Genomic DNA, 24,130 nt, shown 5'->3' on the forward strand with positions numbered 1-24,130 from the left:
AATCGGGAAGATCTTGCAAAAGGGTGGCCAACAGAATTCCCTCCCTAACAGCACTTAAAAAATCAAGGAAAGTTTGAAATGAATGTTCAGCTGCACTTCTTTGGCTTGGAACCAGCTGCTTCTGGAATTTCTCCACCATTAGTTAGCAGCTATCACTCTTCCCAAACGTGCTTGGGTATCTGTTTTCCCACAAAAGGTTTAATTGTCTTAAAAAAATAAGCAAATCTCCAGGGCAACTGCAGCATTGACAAGAGCAAGCAAATGATGCTTGGGACCGTGGAGGGACAATAGCCTTCTGAGTCAGAAGTTTTAATTAGGTGATTTAAGTAGCTTCAGGGTTTAAGTCATTCCTCTAGCAGATGTCTCATCTTACCTTTTAATGTAAAGGCAGAAATTTTATGAGGAAGTATGTCACAGGTCAGAATGACTGCAAATGTAAGCAAGTAGTTTAAAAGGAGGTAGTTGAATTGGAATGTCATTTTGCTTTTTAAGAAAAAACTCTTTTCTGCTCAGTTGAGCATTACTGCAGTGTATTTATCCTACACTCAATGCCTCAATGTTTCAAATAGGCCAGGTGCTGAAAAGGCACTTTGCTGGTACATTTATACCAATGCCAGTGGGCAGACTTTGAAGGCTAGCAGGCCCTGCTAATTGAAGGCTTCTACGTCAACCATTAAAGCTGACAGGAGAATTTCCACTCAATTTGAGAACTGAATAAAGTGCTGGACATTGGGGTTTTGGTAAGGCACAACACACTGGATGACACCTTTTATAAAGCAAAGCCTCCTTACATTATCATTTGTTGTTCAGAGTTTTGACTCTGGAAAGAGGACTTCATAGTACTGAAGAAAAAAGTCATGTCTGCTTTGCATCACTTATATTAATAGCTCTCCTTGTTTTTTCTGTTCCTCAGGGTACCCAGGAACTGGTTAAACAGGTGAAGAATTTGCCCCAAGCCAACTACAACCTCCTCAAATACATATGCAAGTAAGTGAAATTAATTAACACTTGGAAAAGTCACCAAGTTTTGTGAGGCTCAGTCTTGTATGCAAATAATATACTCTGAAAGTATGTATATTTAAACATCTCTTACATGTAAGTTACTGCTTCTATAAAACATGTGGAGGTGAAGGAGCAGCCTGCCTGAAGGTCTGTCGAAGAGCATCAGCCGAGCAAATCGCTGTCACTGACAGCCTTGGCAGCAGGCATGAATGATACTAATATATTATTTCAGAAGCACTTAAAGAACCAGTAAAGAAAGGCATTTTTTACAAGTACTGCACACTTGGAAGATTTATGACACAGGATGGGTAGCAGATGCAGTCAGAATAGCCAGTCTGTCCTCAGCTCAGGTTTAGAAGTGGATTGAGAGTGGCTTCCTCTTGGAGCATCAGGGACTCTGCAGCCTTCTCTCTCCTCACCTCTCTGCTGACTCTCCCAGTTTTTGCAAAGTGGGCTGGAATGTGTTTTGGGAGCTGAAAGGGACTGTTACCTTAGATACAATGTAGTGAACTTTATGTTGTATTCTAGTCTCCGTGGTAGTCAGTCCCTTTATGACCAGTGGGATTTGCACTGCTAGAGCAGGCAGTAGACACAAACACCGATATGAAGTCCATGAATTATTCAAGACATGTCAAACCCTTCCCAAGTGCACACAGATAGCATTTCCTAAATGTATTTTTGAATGCTTTAGAACGTTTATTTTGCTTCACTATGTGCTTCTATAGCCCTTTGTTTTAATGTCTGAGCACCTCAGAACATGAATGAGGCAGCGGAATATACACATGTTTCTAAGTGAAGAACTGGGGAAAGGAAAAGCAAGTAGAATTTGCTTCTGACTTGAAGAGAATTGAGGATTCTTGGGTCTCAGCACACTGTCTGCCACAGGACAAAGCCACAGAAAAAAAGTGGAATGCCTAGAAAAGTCATGCTGCAAGTAGCAGCATTCAAAAATTTCCCAAGTAGTGCAGAATGACAAGGAATTTTTTTTCCTGCTGCCAAAACCCATCCAATCATCCAAAAATTAACAACAGTTTAGGAAACAATGTACACTTAACTTTTGAGGCCACCTAGTCCTATTTTCTGCTATTGTAGGTCTGCATGTCATGTAGTCCTTTTTACAACTTGGCTAATTAGATACAAGCTATTTAGGTGTTTGTTACAGCCTTTCTCTTAGTACAACTCCTGCTGGGAGTTTGTTCCAAATTACAGAACATTAACTGTTAGAAACTTCCTGCTGATTTCCAGCTCATACATATAGATAGCCAGTCTGTCTGGACTTTTTCATGTGCTACCTTTGGCTTGCACAGTCTTTTCTTGTGTTGGTGTTTGCCCAGCTGATGCATTCACAAGAAGCATTTGGGTTACCTCTTTACCTGTATTTTGCTAATTCAAGCCACAAAGCTCTTTCCATAGGCTGCTAGTTCTAGGACAAGAAGATGAGTGAAATGTCTTTTTACCTCTTTTATATCTGTAAGTGAAAACTGGCAGAAGTCAATCTGTGTAATTGGGGAATTCCTATAAAAATGTGGAAGTCTGTTCTATCATACCGATTTGAAGGCTGGATCCCTGGTAGACTGGTACTTTTGGCAGAAACCATCCGGTCCACTCTTGTTCATACACTAGGAGGGACCTGGGGTTATTACTTACTATGTAAGCTGCGTTAGTCCCTAGAAGCATTTCAGGTATCAGAATTGTATAAAGATAGGACAAAACGGTTCCTGCCTCAGAATGACTACAGTCTGAGAATTGACTGACTTACTCCTCTCCTTTGATTTTCCTGGGGGGGCTTTTCAAGGTTCCTTGATGAAGTTCAGGCTCACTCCAGCATTAACAAGATGAGTGTCCAGAACCTGGCTACAGTATTTGGACCAAATATATTACGGCCCAAAATGGAAGATCCAGTGACTATGATGGAAGGTAGGTACCACTTTTGTGAGGTAACACACCACCTGTGTTTTGGGGCTGTAAGAGTATTCTGAAAGGCATACATTCATTGGTAGCCGTATCACTTGACTGCACAGTCAGCAACAAGTCAAGCAATCCCTTTCATCAGTGCCTGTGAGGGGCTGTACCGGCTGGCCTCTGTTATCCCACTCACCGCTGGCCTGGGTGTCTCTCCTCTCCACCACATGGAGACCCCTGTGCCCTGTTGCAGGTTGTTATGTGAAACTCTTTTTGACCCCACTGCTGCAATGAAAGCTCAAATATTCTTCAGAAGCATCATGTTTAATTACCAAACTGCTACCATTTAGTACTGGTGCATTTTGGTGGTTAGACAGCTACCTGTAAAGGACATCCAGGTCACAATGAAGCAGGTACTCTAGTTTTTGCTGTGTCACAGTGGCTATAACTACATGTCTTTAGAAGTGCTGTCTTCTAAGCAGGCTGCATATGGGTCAGAACTTCACAGAACTAAAAGAGTAAGTTGAAAATCACTGTTACTTTTGGATGTAAAAATCTGAAGCTTGAAAATTTTTACCTCCGTGTGGGTCAGGGAATGCCCAGGAGATGATCTCTGGCTGGCTGACACTAGGGCTGGGATACAGCCCCTCTCCCAGTTGTGGCGCTGGAGCACTACTCTGGTGCAAGTTTTAGCAGGGTCTTTGCATTCAATTTTGTGTGATCCTGGCAAGCCTGCAAAAAGAATGGGTGGATCCATCCAGCATTAGGTATAGATGGAGATACTGTGCCCAGGATGTATGAACCTGTCACTGCTCCCTGACTGTAGAGGACAGCTGATGTGGTGTTCTGTGTGATGAAAATCCTTCACAGAACAAGAGCCTTATCATGCCTTAGGAGCAGCAGTGCCTTTAGCTCTGCACAGGTGGCCTCTGAAAGGCACTGCAGATGTGTGCCCCACAGGTGGCAACTCAATGTAAGGTAACAGGCCAACTTCAGAGTATGGCCTGACGTACTATAGTTGTTCAAGGTCTTGAAGCCTGCCACAGGGTATGGGCATTATTATTAAGGGTAGCTTTGAGACCTTACCCTCACACAAAAGGGAAGGCACAAAATTGTGGGGAGGCGAAAAAGGGAGTGCAGGAGCAGATGCTGGGTTATTCAAAGGTGGGCATAGTGGAAACCTCTATCTGTTGAGTGATGCTGTGACTTCCCCTAGTGGCCAGCTGGCCGGCGTGGGTAAGGCTCTTACAACCTGGGCCAACCACGTGCTTTTTGGTCAGTTGGTACAGATGACTCGGGCATTTCATCAGACAGTTCAGCTGATGGCAGCGGTGCTTGTACTGTGTGTAGGTGGCACAGATGCCACATGCTGTGGTCTCATGGTCTCTCCTAACCATCATATAAAAATACTATGGTGACCTGACCTGGAATTCTGTATTACCACAGACCTGAACTGTAGAAAAATGGGGATCCCAGTGACAGGATTTTTAGACTTAATCATTATACTCATAAGCAACAGCAATTGCAGTGGTTTTTTTTTTTTTTTATTGTTAGTTGAGGACAGAAGATTGATTAAGTAGACATAACGGAGAAGTAGAAAGACTCAGTACATTTTTTTTTAGCTTCAGGGTAAGATAGGCCTGCTAAATCAACTGATACGGAAAAATACTGCTGCCAGTTCTTAACAAGAACCACTTTAATTACATCTCTCTTCAAATTTAACCCATGCATTTCAAATAGAAACATCTGAAGTTTGACAGCTAAATTATTACGAATGGCCTTATCTCCAGAGAGGTTTATTTCTGTCCCTGCTTCCGCAAACATAAGACAGAAGTTATAGGCAAGCTCAGTACCTCTCACTGTCAGGCCAAAATCTCATTATTAAATTCAGGGTCCTATTTTGAATATCTTCAAAATAGGAGCCTGAATTATTGAATAATAAGACCAAGGTGTGTATCTTGGTCTTATTATCTCAGATAATACTTAAAGATAGAATTACATATTCACTCTTTTTAAAGTTTTCCTCTTTTGCAGAAAGTGCTTTGTATTAGGTTTGGTAAGTGGTGTTCTCAATTAGTTCATAATGGTCTACCCCACAACTAGAAAACAATGGCAACTCATTTCTGTGGATTTAAATAATTTTAAGTAGTTTCTGTACTTGCTGTAAACTTTGTGCAGGTGCATGTATGATACAGATGTCATACTTTCTGCAAGTTTCTCTATACACTTATAGCAGAAGGCCTGAGCTGAAATTGCTGTTTTTTCAGTAAACAATAGCTCTGGGCCTGTTAAGACTATGAAACTGGGTGCAACATAGTTGGTGAAACCTGCTGGTTTTGGAAGCTGGACAGAGAGGTGCTCCATCCCAGAAAATAGCGTAGTGTGTTCAGGTACGGCATGCGTCTCAGCACAGGACTATGCTGTCCTGCAGGGATGCGAACACTGAGACTGATGCTGGCTCTAAACCCCATGGCTTGGTGTGGTACAGTCATGCCCTTCTTTTCAGGTGTCCTCCTCCTCTGTCATCCTCAAAGGTGTCCTTAAGCAAGCCAATCTGTTAATCATTGCTAGTGATCATGAGCTGGACTGACAACTGCATCCTTCAGTCTCGCATGTGCAGCAAAGGGAACAATTCCAGTCTCTGGCAGTCCTGTACAGAAAGGCCCAGAGCAGTTGTTTGTGCAGCACATGGTGGTCACAGAGGCCCCCTCACAAGGAGCTCATGTGGCACCTCACAGGCCAGGGGGTGAGTGGCTGAGGTCTTCCACGTCTCATCAGCTGCTTGCCTTTGTTTTCTCCCCACAGGTACCTCACTAGTTCAGCACCTGATGACTGTGTTGATAAGCGAACAGGGGCGAATCTTTGCTGTTCCTCAGGCAGATGTGCCTGGGAGCCAGCTAGAAATCAGGCCTGTGCGCCAGCGCAGCACTGTGGAGTGGATCTCCGAGGAGGATGGGGAGGACGGCAGGTCGGAGAACAGCATTCCCAGCCCCGCCGATTTGCCTTCTAGCAATGCTGTGTCACTAGAAGCCACTCCTGGACCTGTGGTGAAAAATGCTCCCTCAGAGCACAGTGGCAAATTGACTCAGCCTGCCACCGGCCCCAACAAGAGAGGGCAGACGCTGCCTCCGTGGAAATACTCCTTCCGCCAGCAGGGAGCACGGTCTGTGAGTCCAAAGCTGGGCAGCTCATCCTTAGATATCCCCAACCTCTCCTCCAGCGGGAACTGGTTGATGAATGGATTGTACTCTCTCCGGGGCCATCGCCGGACAGCCTCTGGGGAACGAGTTAAAGACTCGTGTTCTTCCCAGAGACTCTCTACTTACGACAACGTCCCTTCGTCCAGCCTCTCCCTTAGCACACACAGTATGGCCAGCACCACATGGTCCACATCATCATGTGAAATCTCTGTGCTGGACTCGGTCAGCAGCTGCCCAGCCTGCCGGGCCAGTGACTCTTCTGCTTTAAGCTCTCTCAAAACCGAGTGGATGACTCACGGCTCGCTGTCTCAGGGTGAGGTCAAGACTGCAGACCTGGAGAACAGCACTGACAGGCTTGAAGCCTGCAGCAGCAGCAGTGAACAGAGCATCCTGGCTGCAGCTTCCAGAGACTCTGTCAAATGCTCTAGGGCCCTACAGAGCTTGGTGGTGGAGCTAAAGACAGAACTGAGCAAACAGAGGACTGAGTATGAAACTAGTATCAAAAGGTAATGTCACCTGCAGGGGGGACAAGGAAGTTGCCTGAGCATTACCCCTGTTTGAATGCGGGTGTGGGCTACTCAGCGTATCAGGTTCTCAGACCTGGGGTTTGGGAGACAGCAGGTTTGGTTCTGCTCTTTTCTCACTGCTCTCTGAATCTAACTTTACTCTCTCTGACCTAAGAGAGGATAAAAAAAACCAGGATTTCTGTCACACTGGGAATTCCAGTATTTCACTTTCGGTGTTTTCACTGGAAATCAGAACTGCACAGGCAATACCCTGGTCTGATTTTAGTGCCCTTAAAGCAAACATCTTAACATCTTGGAGGGAGGGATTGTGACCCAGGGTGGTCAAGCCCTACCAAGGAACTCTGATGGTCTGTGCGGGTGTGGAGTTTTGTACCAAATCAGTCTGAAACCAAGGGCTTCTTGTTCTTCAGGAACCTGATTTTGAGGTGATTTGGGGGGACGTGTGTATGTGTGGTGGTGTTGGGACAGCATGTCACTATACCTTTTTCAGCAGCCCTTTTGTGTTGAACTTGTCTAGAAATCTTGCTTTTGATTTTTGATGTACCTGTAGTGGCCCCTTGCTTATATGGCCAGCTGCTGGCACACAGCAGCAGTGAGGTGCTGCTTGTACAGCAGATACATGAACTGTGCAGTTCTTTGCTCACTCTGATGTTTAATGCACAACTGCAACTGCCGGTACTGTGCTTTAGATTTGTGCTTAGACAAATCCTTCCCAGTTTTCAGAAGGGATGCGGGTGAGGGCAGGGGCTGTATCAAGTATTAATAACTAGAAAGTTGTATTTATTAATTTGTGTGTTATTGTACCAGGTTTTATGAGTGTAAGCGCTCAATAGAATGACTTTCAGGCAAGCACTCAGGGAAATATGCACATGAAATATTGTTGCTTAAATGAATTAAATATGTTTTAATATACAGCCATATGCAAAACTGCACACCATACAGTAATACAGAAGAATCTGGCCTGGGCTCTGCAGCACTGTACTTTGCCCTGAAGAAGGGCTGTAGTCTCATTTCCTACCAACAGTTGAGTTCTCAGCTTTATGTGTTAAGGCGTTAATACTCCTTCCCTTGTTAAAACTTCGGTAGCGTTTACATGCCTCAATTTCCAGTCTCCCAAAGATGGTCCTGGAAGCACATGTGAGTATTCATAGGGATTGTATAGCGCAGCTTTAGGCTATGTTTGTTGCCTCTTTTTTCTTGTTAGAAGTAATTTCTGAAACATGTATCTGAACTGTGATCTCTTCCAGTGGGCCAGCTGTTAAGGTAGGAATTTCACTTGCTGCCTTCCTGCTTTATTTTACGATTTCCTACGGTGGTGTCTTGCCAGCCTCTGCAGCTTTTCTGGCTCTTGCGTTGTAACACCTTGGTATGTGATGCTGGAAGGAGAATCAGGCCACGCTGCAGTTTCAGTTCTCCCACCTAACACCACAGAGTGGGAGAAAAGCTTACCCTCGCCTTGTTGTCTTCCAGGTAGAACAGCTGATAATACCACCAGTTGCTAGCATGGTGTGATTGAAAATAATGTGAATAAGGATGATAGCTCATGGCTTATTGTTTTTTTTTTTTTAAATGCCCTACTGTGCAGAATGGGAGGGAAATGAGGGTATGTACCTTGCACTTAATTCTGTGGAGCTGCCCTGGCAAGCCTTGTTGCGGGGATACAGAGCAATAAACAGGAAGGAGAGTAGGCTGCAAAACTTGGAAATGTGTATGTGCACATTTTACCTGTTGCCTGGGGCAAAAGATGACTTTCCGTCTCTTACCAGTAAAACTGTTCCAATGGGGCCTTCAGCTGTTGACACCAGGGGCATCCAGGAAGACTGTTCTTTGTTCCAGCTGTTGAGCAGTTCCAGCTGCTTCAGCTCTAACACCTGCTGCTCCCCCTCAGCGGGACGGGGCAGAGTGCACTGTGGCTGGAGGGGAGGTCTATAACTTGGCCAGGTCTCACAGGGCAAAGTAGCTAAAAGGAAAATGCCTAATGAACTAATAGTTTCATAAAACCAGGCAAGATGCAATCACTGCCTTTTTGTATTAAAGAGGATGACTCCAGCTGCTCAGGATTACAGCCTGAAGGATCTTGCTGTCAAGTCTAAGAATTTCAAGCCAAGTTTTTCAACTCTCAAAAATTTTGCAATGTTTTTACTATATCTGCAGCAATTTACATGTGCAAAAATATGTTCCTTTTGAAACTGCATGAAAGCCCGCTCCTGTGGAAAGACAGGAGCTAACTAGCAAAGAAGGAAGGCTGCTTAGCAGGGAAACTTTGGGATGCCTCACTAGCTTTATTTTATTGAAGATAATTTAGTCCCCAAAAGTAATAATTAGTTCCTTTACAATTGTGTGTGTGCTTGTGTGGCTTGCAGAACGTTGTGTGTGTAACAGGGCATGATTTAATGAAGGAAAATAAGCTTTTTGTTGGCACTTATATAAGTGGAGGGAAAGCAGAGTCAGTACCTGCCTGGGGCAGAGGTAAGGAACACTTGCTGATGGAGAAGCTGTTATTTATCATCATCAACTGCCCATTTTCTCTCTCTTAGTCAGAGGGAGGCAAGTTTTATGGCCTTCCTGTAACCAGCCTGTTCCAGAGCATTTTCTCCCTCAAGGTTAGTATAATTATCAGGCATTCTCTGTTGAGTTTCAGTAATCCATGTTTACCACCTTGGAATCTCAAGAAACTGGAAGTATCTTGGAGACAACTATTATGTTGTGTATGTAGAAACACAGTAAGTTAAGTACTGTGACCCTACGTAACTTAAGAACATGGACAGCTAGTCTAGGCTTCTGTAGCTGACCCCTAAACTTTGTGGTGGAAAAATTTAATTGGTAGCTCTGTGCTGTAGGATGTAACAGAAATGTTATAAAGGGGGTGCATAAGGAAGCATCCTAGCTTCAGGAGAGTCCTCTTCTATTACAGAAGACAGCTGCTACCTGGGCGATGAATGTCTGTCTTCATCAGGATGGGCAGTTTTTTGCAGACACAGTATACATTTCTGTTCGCTTATCCGTGCAGCAGGTGGTCTGCCAGACTTGACCAGCATGCCTGTATGTGACTTTCCCAACAGCTTAGAAAGTTGTCACAATGTTCACATTGCCACCCTTAGCCGTGTGTGAAGGAAGTTTAAGGGGATGCACTGCATTGCCTGCATAATTGCCTCTTGGTGGTCACAAAATGGAATGTAGACACTTCTGGTACTGTCACAAAGATCCTTTGTTGTTTTGTTGAGTCTGTAGCATGCCCTTCTTGACTGTCGTTTACTTTGTCTAAAACCAACCTATTCACAGTTTCAGTGGGAAGCCAGGCACCCTAGCTTCACCGTTGGGTATTATACCGATCAATGAACTGAAGAGGTGGGGTGGTATCTTTTTGGTTTTTGTTTGGGTTGTTTGGTTTCCCCCCCCCCCCCAAGTTATAGGGTAGGCTTTTCCTAGGAAAAAATGTCTAAGTTTTACAATCATATTCCAATGACCAGAAATTCCTGTCTGGATTATACTGTCTCCTGTGTATTAACACCACTACTCCTGTCTTACAATCAGGACAGCAAGTGATGTGCCTTTGGCACTTGTTTCAAACCAAAAAAATATGAACTTTGTTCTCTGACGTCCTTAGTTAAAAGTTCTAAGTCTTGCATTAGAGCTTTGTGCCAACTTACATTTAAGATTTGTTCTTCAGATTCTTCCTCATATGAAATACTGTTTTTTGTAAAATCTTGTACAGTATGAAAAAATTTTATTCCCCCATCAGTCAGTGGGAGACCTTTACAGAAAATACTGTAAAATGGATGGTAAAGGAAGGACTGAGACCTCATGCCTACCTAAGCTCCGAGGACGTTTTTCTCTGTATTGGATCTCCACACAGGAAACACAGTATCAGGATGAAAACAGAGGTTAGAAGATTATTTTGGAATTACATATTTGAACTCAGCCTTACTGAGAATACATCTACTCAGATATTCAGTCTGTTGCCCCAAAGTAAGCACTGTTTAACACTTGAGCATATTCTCTCAAGATACAAACAGAGGAGGCTTCAGCTTCCAAGGAGTCTCTCTCCTTAAACTCAACATTAATGACACTGCTATTAGTGCCTTCCTCTAAAACTTTCTCTTAGAATGGAGATATTTTAGCGCTAAGTGGAACAGCTTATATCTATGATAGCTATCAGCAGTACTTATCCAGCCACTTAAAAAAACCCTCTTTTTTTCCCCTTCCTTCTCTTCTTTGGTTTTAAGAATTGAAGAAACAAGTGCAGACCTGAGGAAACAAGTGGTTAGGTTAGAAGAAGAACTGGACCAAGAACGAAAGAAATACACAATGCTGGAGATAAAGCTGAGGAATTCTGAACGTGCTCGTGAAGATGCTGAGAAGAGAAATCACCTCCTGCAGAAGGAAATGGAAGAATTTTTTTCAACGTTAGGATGTTTAACTGTTGGGAGTCAGACTGCTAAAGTCCCCAAGTAAAACAAGTTAATGGTACAGTATGGAAAATTCTAATTCTGACAAAACCAGTGAAAATGCACATTTTGTTCTTGTATACTCATGTATCATGAGTAATTCTACAGTGACACTTGCTCTGTTGTCTTTACATGTGCTGTAGTATTTGGGCCAGCTGGGAAAGACTGCTAAACATAATGCTTCAAAGTTTAGATGTCAGATTACCAAGAAACAGTGGGCACCCTTTTTATCCACAAATCAAAAGATACCATTATCCATAGCTGTACCGCTGCCACCTTTGGACTTACTGCACCATCTTTCACCGGCACAAGGACAGTGGAAGTCCTGCAAGGTAGGTGGGACGGCCAGAACCCATGAACAGGCTGAGCCTGGAGCTGAGGGCCTCCACACTTGTGCTTGGGAAGGCGGCGGTTCCAGTGTGTCACCACATTCAGTGTGGTTTGCCATATGGATTTAATGAGGTGTTTTTTCTCCCCACTTCCTACATAATTTTACCCAAATTTCTTATTCTGTAAAGTTGCATTATTTTATGAAGATAATGTGAAAACGAAGTCTACAAATGAGCTGAAGGTACCAAAATCTTGAAAATTCACTAGAATTGTCCCTGACCCACCAAATAGTTCCTGTGTTTCACAAAGATGCAACTTACTAAACTGCATAATCAGATTGGCCACATAAACTCCATAGAACTGTAAATATACAATTTTTGCTCTAGATATTGGGGGTGGGGTTGAGCCAAAATCAGAGCAGTACTACCTGCAAGAAAAAGTCTTGTGAGTTGATATGTACTAATCCGACATCAAGGTAGGAGAAGAAAGATTCTTATCATCAGAATGCATCCACCTGCTGAGTGTTTTTTATCTATAAAACTTTAATAGCAAAACCTACGGTAAGAGAAATCAGTGCAGCTGGTGGGGTGGAATGCTAGGGAATCTATCTTTAACCTTTCCCAGACAGTTTATACTTAGCTGCCTTGTACCACTTCTCATGATGCCAATTGATTATTTTTTTTGTTAGTTCACAGGGAGGTGAGGGGGCAGCCCAAGTACTGCAAACAAGCCACCAGCCTAAGTTCATTACTTCTACTAAAGAAAAATCATTAGAATGAAGTTGCAATTTCTGGTAACTAGCTGCCAGGGCTGAATTACCCCCTTCATGGGACTGCTCTGAGAAGTTCTGTGTAACATTCATGGAGCCTGCACACAGAAAGTTGTTTCACCAGATTCAGCCCGGCACTCATGTACGGCCCACTCTTTCTTGGCACCTATCTTTGAAAGATTTTTAACAGAAAAGTGCCATGACAACATGAACTGGCTAAAGGGAAAGTATAGAGTGTAGTGAAGGTGCCTGCTTCAAGTATTTTCAAAAAATTACCTGAATCTGTCTTTTCTTACTAGAGAAGAACTCGCTGTTTGGAAATAACCTTAGAATGGGCTTTTCAATGTACCAGCAGATAGTACACCTTTTGGTATTGACCTTCTCCTCATCACCTCACAGATGTCCAGGTATTTCATTATTTAACCATCTAGAAGTTCACTTGTTTTTACCTCACTGTAACGCTTCTCCTTCCTATAGAAATGTAAACCATTTGAAGTGAGCAAAAAGAAACATTTTAACTTAATCCTTCCTGGTTAAGACATGTCAGGCAAGGTGGTAAAGTAGTTCATGTGGATAGGTTAATTCAGTTTTTTCAAAACATCTTCCCTTCTCTCCAGCTGCACTGGATCCCTTACTATTCCTGGTGTGAGGCAGTGTGGCAGGCACGCAGTGTTCAGCAGGAGCTGCCTGCCACCTGCAGGCACTAGCATCACCCTCACCCCTTTTTTCCACCACCTCCACCTTGTATTATTACCGATAGTCACAACTGATCCTGCAAGGAATATGATGGCCTGTTTAAAACAGCAGCATTAAAATGCATAACGGGAGAAGCAACTGTTGTAACAATGATTTGGAGCTGCAAATGCATAGTGTGTTAGGTGGCATCAAACACCCTGCCAGTCATCACAAAATAAACCTGAATATTAGAGGGGCCTGAACTGGACTGTAAGTAATTCTCTGCAATTAGAACATCAGGACTGGTAAAAAGAAAGTTTCTACTAAGGCATTCAATCCAAGTAGTAGTAGCAACCAGGTTATTTTAATGCCCTCTTTTATTCCTTCCCCCAACACGGGTACCTTTCCTTCACTGTATCCTTCCCAACAGCCCACACCTCTCAGATGCTTTACAACACATTCTCTCCTGTACGGATCAAGTGCAGACCACTCCCTTCAGTTCTAGCACACCTACAAGCTGAAGAACTGAGCCATGCTGACTGGGAGCCTTAAAAACATAGACACAAGACAAGCACTAAACAGGACAACTGGCTAACTCTCAATGAAATCAAATGCAGCTGGAATTCTACAGTAAGTATTTAAACTTAGGTTACTGCTACATATAGCAGAACTACGGAACAAACCCACCTACCCCAAGTCTTCAGCTGCTGGACAGGATCATCTGTCAGCTATGTAGCACTACATAATCTTAATCTGCCATCCAGGATAAAATTATTTCTTCCTTTTTCAGTATCACAAATTAGTGATCCTTCATTCAATCCAACTAATAGAATTCAAACCAACTAACAGAATTAACCATTTCCTGGTTGACTGTTGTGCTCCAGCAACACTATTCCTCTTGTTCATGAGGAATACATTTCAGGTCCTTTTGAACATGATCCACTGCAGTAAACAAAGCCTGCAAGAAGCTGCAAACTACCCACTTCATGCTAAAATGCACCACGGTAGGATATTAATTCTAAAGCTTAGCAATGAGAGCATAATGTTCATTTTCCATCATGTACAATTACACAATAAATTGCAACACACTTGTGCTGTCCTACACCACCTCAGGGAACACTATGCCCTTATCTGAGGAAGACGAGACACGTTCCTAGCTTCAACTCCTGTTTCTGTACTCTGTTTCCCACTGCTTCCTTTGCCAACTTCACAGATCTCAGAGAACACTCCTTATTTTGCAGACTTTTTATTCATTACAGCCCCCGGTTTATAGTGCCAGTTTTCTTAGCAAGCATTTACAAGATACAGGTTCGTTAGTATTAAGACATGACAAAGGCTCCTGGAAGCAGGTAGATACATTTTTACCATAGCCTTACCTGTGCAATCCTCCCAGCCTGGACCATTCCCTTCCAGTATTATGCAGGCAAAAAAGTGTAAAAAAAAATTTCAGTGAATGAAACCCAACACAAGCATATGCTTCAAAATAATATCTGAAGCCAAACAGCAGCATTACAGCATAACAAAAAACTGCTGTAAGTCTCCATGGCATTTCTAACATGAAAAAGAAAATTAGTAATGATTGATAGCTTATTGAATTATCCTCATTTGCTAGCAGTTTCCATGCAAGCCAGCAGCACTATGGAATATTTCAGTTCTGGGCCTAAGATGCCCACAGACAAAGCCCTGGTAGAGCTAAGACGGCCTCAGGGCTTGCTCTAGTATCAACACGGTTACTTGGAATCAGCTGCACTTCGTGCTAACATATGTAAATAAAAAAAGAGCATTTCCGAGCCTCACCTCATTCCTAGAAGAGCACCCCACAAAGAGCTGGTCCAGAGAAACAAAGCAGGCTGCACGGTACTGGCCATGGTCACGCTACCTTTCCGTTAAAACCGTACACAAATACAACGCAGCAGCGCGCAGACAAACACAACTCAAGGGCATCCTGAGTGTTTGTTTAAAGAAATGCTGAGACCCTGCTGGAAATGAAGGCAGTGAAATGCATTACATTAAGATTCAGCCCCAGGGCAGAGGCGCCAATGCAGCAAGTGCTCCCGGCGCCTAAGTTACCAATCCAGGAAGAGCTCTTTGGCAGTCCAGTCCTTTAGGCCCCTCAGACTCAGTTTTGAGAAAGATTTTCCTGAGGGCACAGGGACTGGCCCCTCCTTTCATACACTGGTTGGCCCACTGCTTACCTCCTGCAACACAGGGTCGCAGCAGCTGTATTTCCAGGAAAAGCAGCGGCTAGAGTTGGCAGCAAGGAAGCAAGAATAAATTCCCAGCGGTCAGAAACACACTTGGTATTAACAGCCTGTGGCAGATCCAAAGCCCATGGAAAGGAGAAATGGAAGAAACGTCACTTGGCCCACACATGAGCTCACACACAAGACAGGACTTTTAAGTACCATTAAAAAAGCTGAATTCGCAGGACAGGACTGATACTAATAAGACTCCAACTGCAGCCTTATTATGAAATCCATGAAATCCATTCCAACCTAGCTATGAAGAAACACTAAATGCATAGTGGTCAAACTTTTTTTTTTCTTTTTTATTTAAAATATCATTATAACCAATTGACATACTATATAACAATGTATACATTCCAGTGGTGCACATGTAATGACCTATGGCATGAATGAGTAAAAAACCCACAATGTTCTCAGTAATGCCCCACCAACAGCTTATTTGGAGGGAATAAAGGAAAAGCAGGAAAAGGTATCAAATGTGAGGAAGAGAAAAAAAATAAATTACAATTTTCCCCAGTATTTTTAATGGTGTATCTTCCTCTTCATATTTCTTGGGACAAAATAAAATTAAGAATATACTTCAAAGGGGGCAGAAGGAATGATCGCAATAACTAGGGGTTTTTTTCTCAACTTTAGTAATAAAAGCTAAAGAACTCTCAAAAATAGACTAGATATTGGGCCTACAAAAGTAATTCATCTGTATGCAAAGCTTACCAAGAATTATTCCTTTTGTAAAATGTAAAGGATGAGCTGACATTACTAGTAAGCTATTTTTACCTACAAAACCAGACTACAATAATAAAACCACCAATTTACAGCTAACACAATATTCTAGATGTACATTATTGTACACAAGCTATATATTACACATGAACATCTTACGTGAAATATATAAGAAACATACTTACTGATACTGTCCCAACATTGGCCAATAGGTCTATTTTCTAAAGGAAGTGTATTTTTCTATTCACATTCAGTGTAGTTCCAATAGCAAGGGTTAGCTTTGCTTGCTTAAGAAACGTAGAAAGTTTATGTGAGGTAGTTCAAGAAAACCTAGCTTAAATTTTTAACTGCAAAAGTAGAAACACAATGTGATCTGATTCATAACACATTTCTGTAATGCAGAGATCTCTGAAGAAGAGAAGCAAGTGAAAGAGGTCACTTAAAACACCACATTTATCCAGTGCCCTTAACTAAGAATAAATTAAATGAATTGAAAATTTGGGTAGGCAGTAGTGTCTCATCACATTTCTTCATTAAAACCCTCATTCCAACCCTACTGAAAAATGCAGACAGCTCTCCTTCAACTCCAGTTCTCAAACTAAATATGTAAGAACCACAACACTGATAGCCAAATAAAACAGCACGGACAAGCTGCTGTCCACAGCAAATAAAAACACACCTAGAAAGAGTAATTCACTCCCTTTGGCAGCTTGAAACAGTAAGACCAACTGTAAGCTGAACCTACTTCTCCCCTTTGCCCAATAATCTTAATAGAGAAACATTTAACGTTGTATGCTTTGGACTATTGGTTGGGCCGAAAATATCCTCCTGTACTAGCTTTTCGATCATTTTTCTTCACACAGTGTTGAGATGCCATATACATTAACGTAGGGCATTACACTAATTTAATTTGTGCTCTAAGGAAATAGCCTGTGTTCAGAGAAGCAATTTTCCATAAAACAAACCCACATCGGTAACCCTCCACTTGGACACTGAGGCAGCAGAGGGTGCTGTGGCCACAGCTGCCCCCACCCTGTTCTCCCCTGAATTCACACCTGTGTGGGCACTGGGAGCTTACCGAACAATTTCTGCTGACAGCTGACACCGTCTTTGTATCTAGCTGGAACTCGCATCCAGAAAGCTACTACTGCATACAGCACAGTAGGGTTCCTCCAAACTAAAAACTCAAGCCGAACAGCATCTTAGGGAGACATGCCACGTCTGTCCAGCTCTGAATGCAACAGAGGTGACCTGCTCAGCCAGGCTGGCCTAGGGTTGTTCAGCTGATGGGTTCTGCTCTGGCAGCGCAGCTTCTCACACACACCGACACACAAACCCTCCGCTCCCACCCCACGTTCTGCATCAACAAGAGACTTCACAGAGCAGAGGTGCAGCACATAGTAACAGTACTTACCAATGTCCCCGCCCCACCCACTGTATTTCTTATTCTTGAAGAATCTACTTCTACAGAAGGAGACAAGCTATTTCATCCTTGACGCCTGCCACAGCTCTGACCAGAAAAGGTAGAAATTAATCTCGTTATTACTGCCCAACTTTTAACATCACCTGATGTAAGAAATCAGACAGCTCACTGTAATTCAATCCCTACCATCTCCCAGTGGATTGGAATGGCCCTAGAGGAAAGCTGCATACACTTTAGTGAAGTTGTCATGAGAAGATTTTGGGATCATAAGACTAAAATAAAGCTTAGTAGTACTTTAAGAATAAAATTGTGCAGTGTATTAGACAGTATGTGACCTAATGACATAACAACAGACAAAGACAGCCAAACTCCAGCTACCCATTTGTTTGTTATCTGTGGCAGTGTACAACTATCTCTGACATAATTTCATATTTCAATAAAAAGAGAAGTTAATACTAACATGTTGTTGTGATAATTTGGATTCTGCATCTCATTTTCTTGTCTTTGAAATTCTCCATCACTTTAATTTGCCTAAAATGCAAGCAACTGAAAAAAAGCAACTGAAAAGAAGGAAAAAAAAGCAACACTGCTACGAAGATGGTGCCAAAAAAGTGAACTCTAGGTTCCCACAGTACTGAAATAATACCTTCAAACACAGCTCACTCGCACTGCAACGGGTGTTCACACCCCACCAGTCCATAACCCTACCTTAATAGAAGAAAGTTCAATTTTCTCCTTAGAGCTTATGAACTCAAGTTACTACTGATAGCACATTGTGGTAAAAGCCTAGTAACTGTTTCAACTCAATATTAATTTCAAAATTTCAAAAGCCATTTTTCTTCAGGACACTGGAAAGTGACAGCAAGAAATATTTTAAATTTTCAAAATATTTCAATCATCACTGCAATCCAGACGGGTCAAAAGTAAGTTTAAACATTACTTATATTTACCAAATTCTGTTCTTAACAACACTTAGAAGCATCAGAAGTTGATTTTGTCAGTCTTAACTTCATTACACTGGGCTGATCAGAGTATCACTTGACTCTATGTAACAATGGAGTACTGTTGTATGACCAAAAATTTTATCTTAATTCACAGCTTAAACTTTGATAAAAAAATTAAAAAATAGACTGTTCTGTTGGTCTCTGTTCAACTTGAGCAGATTTTCTATGTTCCAGTGCTAGATGAATCCAAACGTGTCCTGCCTATTCTGAGGTAATATACGATTTGGCAGGATCCTGTAAAAATAATTGCCTTAACAAACATGGTTTAGAAAGGCAATATTGAAATATTAGATACAAGCGAGGAAAGCAACTTTACACGCACACAGCACTTACCAGCAGTCTAGCCAGGCCAGGAAAATAACTGTGCAGTTTATCAGTTTAGCCATCTTTGAGACATTACCATTCCTTGTAACCCTGTATGTTTTTTAAAAAGACATGTTAGATATTGAAAGCATTACTATCACTTCTATTTTTCCGAAACTTACTGCAAAGACAAATTTTCCTCTTTCAATTAGAACTTCAAAAGTACACCTATTTATAACCCAACAAGCAGAAGGAACCACACTGACGAGCATCAGTCATTCCTGGATGACCTCTGTAGCCAGTTGTATTATTTGCTTATGCTCTGTGCCTGGCAAGACTTCTGTATTTTCTTACGCTCGTTTTTGTGAGCATTACTAATTTAAATTCCTCTTCACATTCTAATTCACTACACAAAATATGCATCTACACAAGGCATTCAATTATACAGCCTAGCTTTACTAAAAATCTGCATTTTCCAAAGGAATAAATTCTGAATGATTGTTTAACTCATACATAAACTTAAGTCAGTTATACATAAATCATTCTGTAAATATAAAATGTAAACAGTTAAAATACTTCTGTGAGGAGCAGCACCATTTTACATGACTATTTAGTAACTGTTCTATATATTTCGATATATCTTTTGTTTAAAAAGCGTATTGAAACCTGGAGCTTCAGTGCTGAAAACTACTGAATATTTATGACTTAAAATGAACCATTAAGATTTCTGCTACACTGGTCTCATGGTGAAATGAAAGAGATAAATATTAATTTATACAGCACTACTTCTCCCTCCCTTGGATGGCATATATTGCTCACTTAATGCATTAGCTACAGAAATCCTGAGGTTCTCCTACCACTTAATGGTTAACAGCAATCAGTTACTATTGGTGGAGAAAGAATAGCTGAAGTTTTGCCCCTATTGCGTTCCTGTCGGTCCCCCTTCTACCCAAAAAGCACTTGCCTTGGTAGACAAAACTAGTAAGAAACAAAATTCCCAAGAATCACATATTACATGAAAGTATATAGCTACAGCATATTCATTTTCCCTCTCGGCAGTCTAGACATCCTGGATACACTTCGTTTTGTGTGTATGAAAACAGGCTACAAGCTAGAAGTAAATTGTTTATTGGCATTGAAATGTATTATTCATGAAGTATCCTCGTGTTTTATGGTGATCACAAGATTTGGCATGCCACAAGTCTGCAGAAAACATGACTTTGTTAGGCTAGGTATTTCTGCAGCTTTCAGTATATGCTTTGCTTTCTTAAGTTTGTAAAACCAGCCAGATGAGGTTACTTTACAAAGGATTGTATACTGTTTCTCTAAAAATATTAATTGTTGTTCTTGCTGAAGAATTATAGGCAAGTGGCTAAAATGAAAGAGGATTTTGTTCACTGCCAGCACCACAGTAGCATGCCCAACTACAGCTGGCTGCACTGAATTCTCTCCCACTCCACCCGGACATGGACGTATGACCAAGCATAAAACTTTGAAGGATATCATGAACAAAACATCTGGAATAAATCCTAATTAAAAAACTGAAAACCTATAAAATCTTAAATAATTCATTATATGGTAATGACCACAACATTAATATGTGCTTTGATAAAACAAATCTTACAAATTCAGTAAAAAAAGATCAGCAGCATAATAGTAAAGCAAATATGCAGATTTTAAAACCACAATAAAAATTATCAGGTTTAATATTTTACAATTAAGTACAGCAAAAAAGTGGCTGCTTTTAACACAACTTACAGTTTAAAATTACAGCACTTTATGATTTCTACGATTATTTTTGAAAAAACACTCAAAAATACCACCAAATTTTAAAGGTGCCCTATTAATGACTAAAAGGACCCCCCTCCCACCCCCCAAAAGACCAAGTAGTCATCTGCAGCAACCCAGAGGTCCAGCTGAGGTTTCTAGACTGCTGTCTGTATCAGAGGCCAATGTTGGATCTGTTGACATTGAAGACACATCATTGACAGATGACGATGAAGATGGATGTTGAGAGCCATTGATCACTGCTGCACCTGTGCTATGAGAAACAAAACAGCAAATCAGTTGCAGATACAGTTGCACGGTTCAGTACTTGCATTAGTCTGCCTCTTCCTAACAGTCAAGTTTCCTCTGTTTCAGCGAGTTTGAAAAGATGTGTCTCAATCCACTGTCAAAGTATGTAAAACCCACAAGTCTTTTACGTGGGCCTTAATGAATGGTATGTCAAGAACCACAGAACTCACATGGCATGACACCTGTCAAATCACACTAAATGCTAATGGGTGACGGTTAAAAATCACAGACACAGCACTGCATAAAGCCAGAGCTAAGTTCCCTACAAAATGTGGACACCCAAAGCTAGAATATATCTACATATTTTGATAAAGAAAGAGGCGGCCTGTTTTACCCCCATCAGATCCTCCCCTTCAGGCTGGAAAATAGTTGGTGTCCAGCCACATCGTGTACGTTCAGTCTCAGATGCGCAGTGATCTTTCAGAGTCTGGACTTGGCAGAATCTGAGCAGAGTCAGCTACAGCCGTCCAACCCCCGCCATCATTTTTCAGCAGTGCAAATGGAGTTTTACCAACGGTCAGTTAATGGGTGCATTTTGCTCCAAAACTCAGCAGCAGTTGCTGAAAGCACTCCATAATTTTCCAGCTTAGAAATCCTGCTTCATTACTTACATATGTGTAAGTAGTGGTTATATCTTAATTTGAAACTGTACCAGCTACATGTTGCGCATCTAACCAGATTATGGCAATCCAGTACCACTACATACCAAGACATTTCTTGAGGATTTAAATGAATGAAGCATCAGTTACACAGGGACAATAACAGAGGAATTAATCAGGTCAATAAAAACAGATGTCAACCCCACACATTCCATTCAAATAAGCAATATCTCAAAGGCAAGTCAAGAGGTTATTGGTCATTTAAGAGCCATATTTGTGAGTTAGGTTACTCTTGGATGTCTTGAACAGCTTTACTCTCTCCCGACCTACAACTTAATGCAGTTTTTTACCATGCTTTTATTGTAACCAACCTAAAGGGGCTGGTTGTCCACGTATAACCCCGTTCTTGGTTCTCTCCTCTAAGTCCATGACTTCCTTGTATATCAACTCTGAAAATGCAGAGAACAGAGGGCAAAAAATGAATTTGCAAACCCAAGACTGGATCGATAATGCATCTCCCATTAAAATGTACATTTAAATTTCATAGGTTTATTACTGACCAGAAGGCTTCTAGGCTAATGGCAGCTAATTACCCAGAAAAGACTTCAGTTGTGAGTCTACAAAAGTAACAACAGAAAAGAAGGACTAAACATGTTAGATGCAGCTTGTAAGAACTGACTGTCAGAATACTACTTCTTATCTGTCACTGGCAAACTAATGTAATGTACAGTTTGGAAGAAAAAAAAAGCATTTAAGAATTATAGTTTCAAGGGCTGTGGGAGTCTCAAAAGTAAACTCCATATTGCTCGAAATACCCTCAGCACATCTGCTTCAAAAGGGAAAAACTTTGCTTGGAAGGAGGTTGGTAAAGAAATTTCCACAATTCTCCCTATCTTTGCCTTTATCATTAAATCTCATTTTCTAATAGAAAGAGACAAAGTGTGGTAGTACTAGATTTTACAGACTTGTGTCCATTACCAGCCAACACAATGAAATTGTAAAAAATGATTCATGAAACATTTCCCCTGCTTTATTTTCTCTGGGGATAAAAAGGTTATACAGGTCTAATATCCCTTCCTAGACTTTTTCAGTATGGAGTATCAGATTGCTTAATGCACTAAATTCTTGCTTAAATGCAACATTTATAGTTTACACAGCAATGTGGATATCCAATTTTTTTTTCACACTAGAACCTCTGCAATAATACCATGCTTTTTAGAAGCAATTTGAAAATGAAGCACAAGCTTTACAAGTAACAAAGATGTTCCCCTAATATTTTATCATTTTACACTTCACATATGACCAGGAAATATAGATGCTAAACCAGTACTGAACACTAAAGATCACACTCTTGAAGGTACAGCTCCTAGGTCATGCTACAATCCTTCCAGACCTCAGCCCCAGCTACTTTATCAGCTGTGGGATCCAGAGAACCACCAGCATCTCCCAGAGCAGCTGTAACCTCACTGTCTCACCCATTACCAACGCTCCTTATGGCTTCTTCTTTCAAATCCTCTGCTTGATTTAAGTACAGCTACTGCTAATGTATTCTTCACTTGAAGACTAGTCCTTCTACTTCAGATTTACATTGCTCAAACTTCTGCATCTTTTCCAGCTGTAGCAATTTGCCCAGAAGAGTTACCCCCCAAAACACCTTTGCCTTATGCTTTGCAAAAGTAACTGAAATGAGCAGGTCTTAAGTTCGCTACAAAGGTTCAGCCTCTTCACAGGAAAATTTTTAGTGTCCCAACAATCAAGAAGTTGAAAGCACTAATCTATTCCTTTGCCATTCCAAGCAGTTTAAGTAAATATTGAGTCGCCCAGAAGAACTTTAACAACGGTAATCATTCGGTCCCAGCCTGCTCCCAGGAGCCTTATTATACTTCAAATGCCCTTCTTACCTTTCCATTCTTCTATCGTGTGTTCCCTCTCATCTAACTGCTTATCTGGTATCTTTGGCGGAGGCTGAAAAACAAAACTAACTCATGATAAAGCAATCAAAGGCATACAAAACCAGAATGAATGAAAAAATTAATGTAAGCACTCAGAATATGAACCTGATTATAAAATGCTGTATTTATATGGTTATATATGCTCTCATAACCTGGACCTGGCCTATTTTCTAGATGCTGCTACGTGTTTGAAAGTTCTGATTAACAGATTTGCTTACATTACTGTAACAATTAAAACAGAAACTGAACCATCTGGTAAAATAGCTCCTAAGTGCAGCAGTCTCCAGCACAAGGAACTCTTTTCTATCTACTTAGTTAATTACTAGCTTAACCCTCTAGCTATTACAGATCAGCAGAATTCTAACTGCAATGTTTATATCAAGCTTCTTTTTCTTAGTGGGCCATTACCAACCACCTTTCTTTTAAAAGAAATGACACTTTTCTCATAAGCTGAAATTGTCCTGAATTTTTTTTTTTAAGAAAACTGTTCAATTAATCCCTTTGCTCATTAGTGTTAATAATTGAAAGCTCAAGAACCTGTACTCAGATTCTGCTGAAACACTTATTTTCTAGTGTAAAAGTACTATCAATTGCTACAACTAATGAAAATATTTCTCTCACCCAGGAGTAAATACCTTAGAATCCTATCAAGGCCAATCAAACCACACTGAAACAACTGAAGCTCAATAAATTAGAACCCTATATAAAAGATTTCAGATGCATTACTACACATCCAGGCGATTATAAGCAGTTATACACAAACACACACAAAGAGATAACAGTGTGCACCCATTCTTAATACTATTTCTAATAAACATGTATATCGATGCCAATAAAAATTATTACAGGTCAGTTAAATTTCTAGTGAAACACATAGATCATGCAATAATCTTTCAAGCAGTTGTATCAAGCACCACAACAAGCTTGCTTTAGTACAGCACCCTCCTAATC

General features: G+C 41.2%; 2 protein-coding genes across 12 annotated transcripts in view; one reads left to right on the top strand and one right to left on the bottom strand.

The window, feature by feature from the left end:
• ARHGAP22 (Rho GTPase activating protein 22) overlaps positions 1-17,704 on the top strand; it is a 151,238-nt gene extending 133,534 nt beyond the window's left edge. For all 3 annotated transcript variants that reach the window (XM_040606954.1, XM_040606956.1, XM_040606957.1), the window contains 4 exons: positions 914-987; positions 2,798-2,919; positions 5,710-6,610; positions 10,858-17,704. In XM_040606954.1, the coding sequence (XP_040462888.1) occupies positions 914-987; positions 2,798-2,919; positions 5,710-6,610; positions 10,858-11,086 (1,326 nt within the window). In that variant the 3' untranslated portion in view covers positions 11,087-17,704. The remainder of the gene's footprint in view (positions 1-913; positions 988-2,797; positions 2,920-5,709; positions 6,611-10,857) is intronic.
• A 1,283-nt stretch (positions 17,705-18,987) lies between these two features.
• MAPK8 (mitogen-activated protein kinase 8) overlaps positions 18,988-24,130 on the bottom strand; it is a 58,355-nt gene continuing 53,212 nt past the window's right edge. For 8 of the 9 annotated variants that reach the window (XM_040606963.1, XM_040606961.1, XM_040606962.1 and 5 more), the window contains 3 exons: positions 23,129-23,192; positions 21,599-21,676; positions 18,988-20,588 (listed from right to left, as the gene is read on the bottom strand). In XM_040606963.1, coding sequence (XP_040462897.1) covers positions 20,443-20,588; positions 21,599-21,676; positions 23,129-23,192 — 288 coding nt within the window. In that variant the 3' untranslated portion in view covers positions 18,988-20,442. Of the gene's footprint in view, positions 20,594-21,598; positions 21,677-23,128; positions 23,193-24,130 lie in introns of all 9 variants that reach the window. The other variant, XM_040606965.1, reaches the window with a different exon arrangement.

This window comes from Falco naumanni, chromosome 9 (genome assembly GCF_017639655.2).
Source record: "Falco naumanni isolate bFalNau1 chromosome 9, bFalNau1.pat, whole genome shotgun sequence".
Lineage (NCBI taxonomy): Eukaryota > Metazoa > Chordata > Aves > Falconiformes > Falconidae > Falco > Falco naumanni.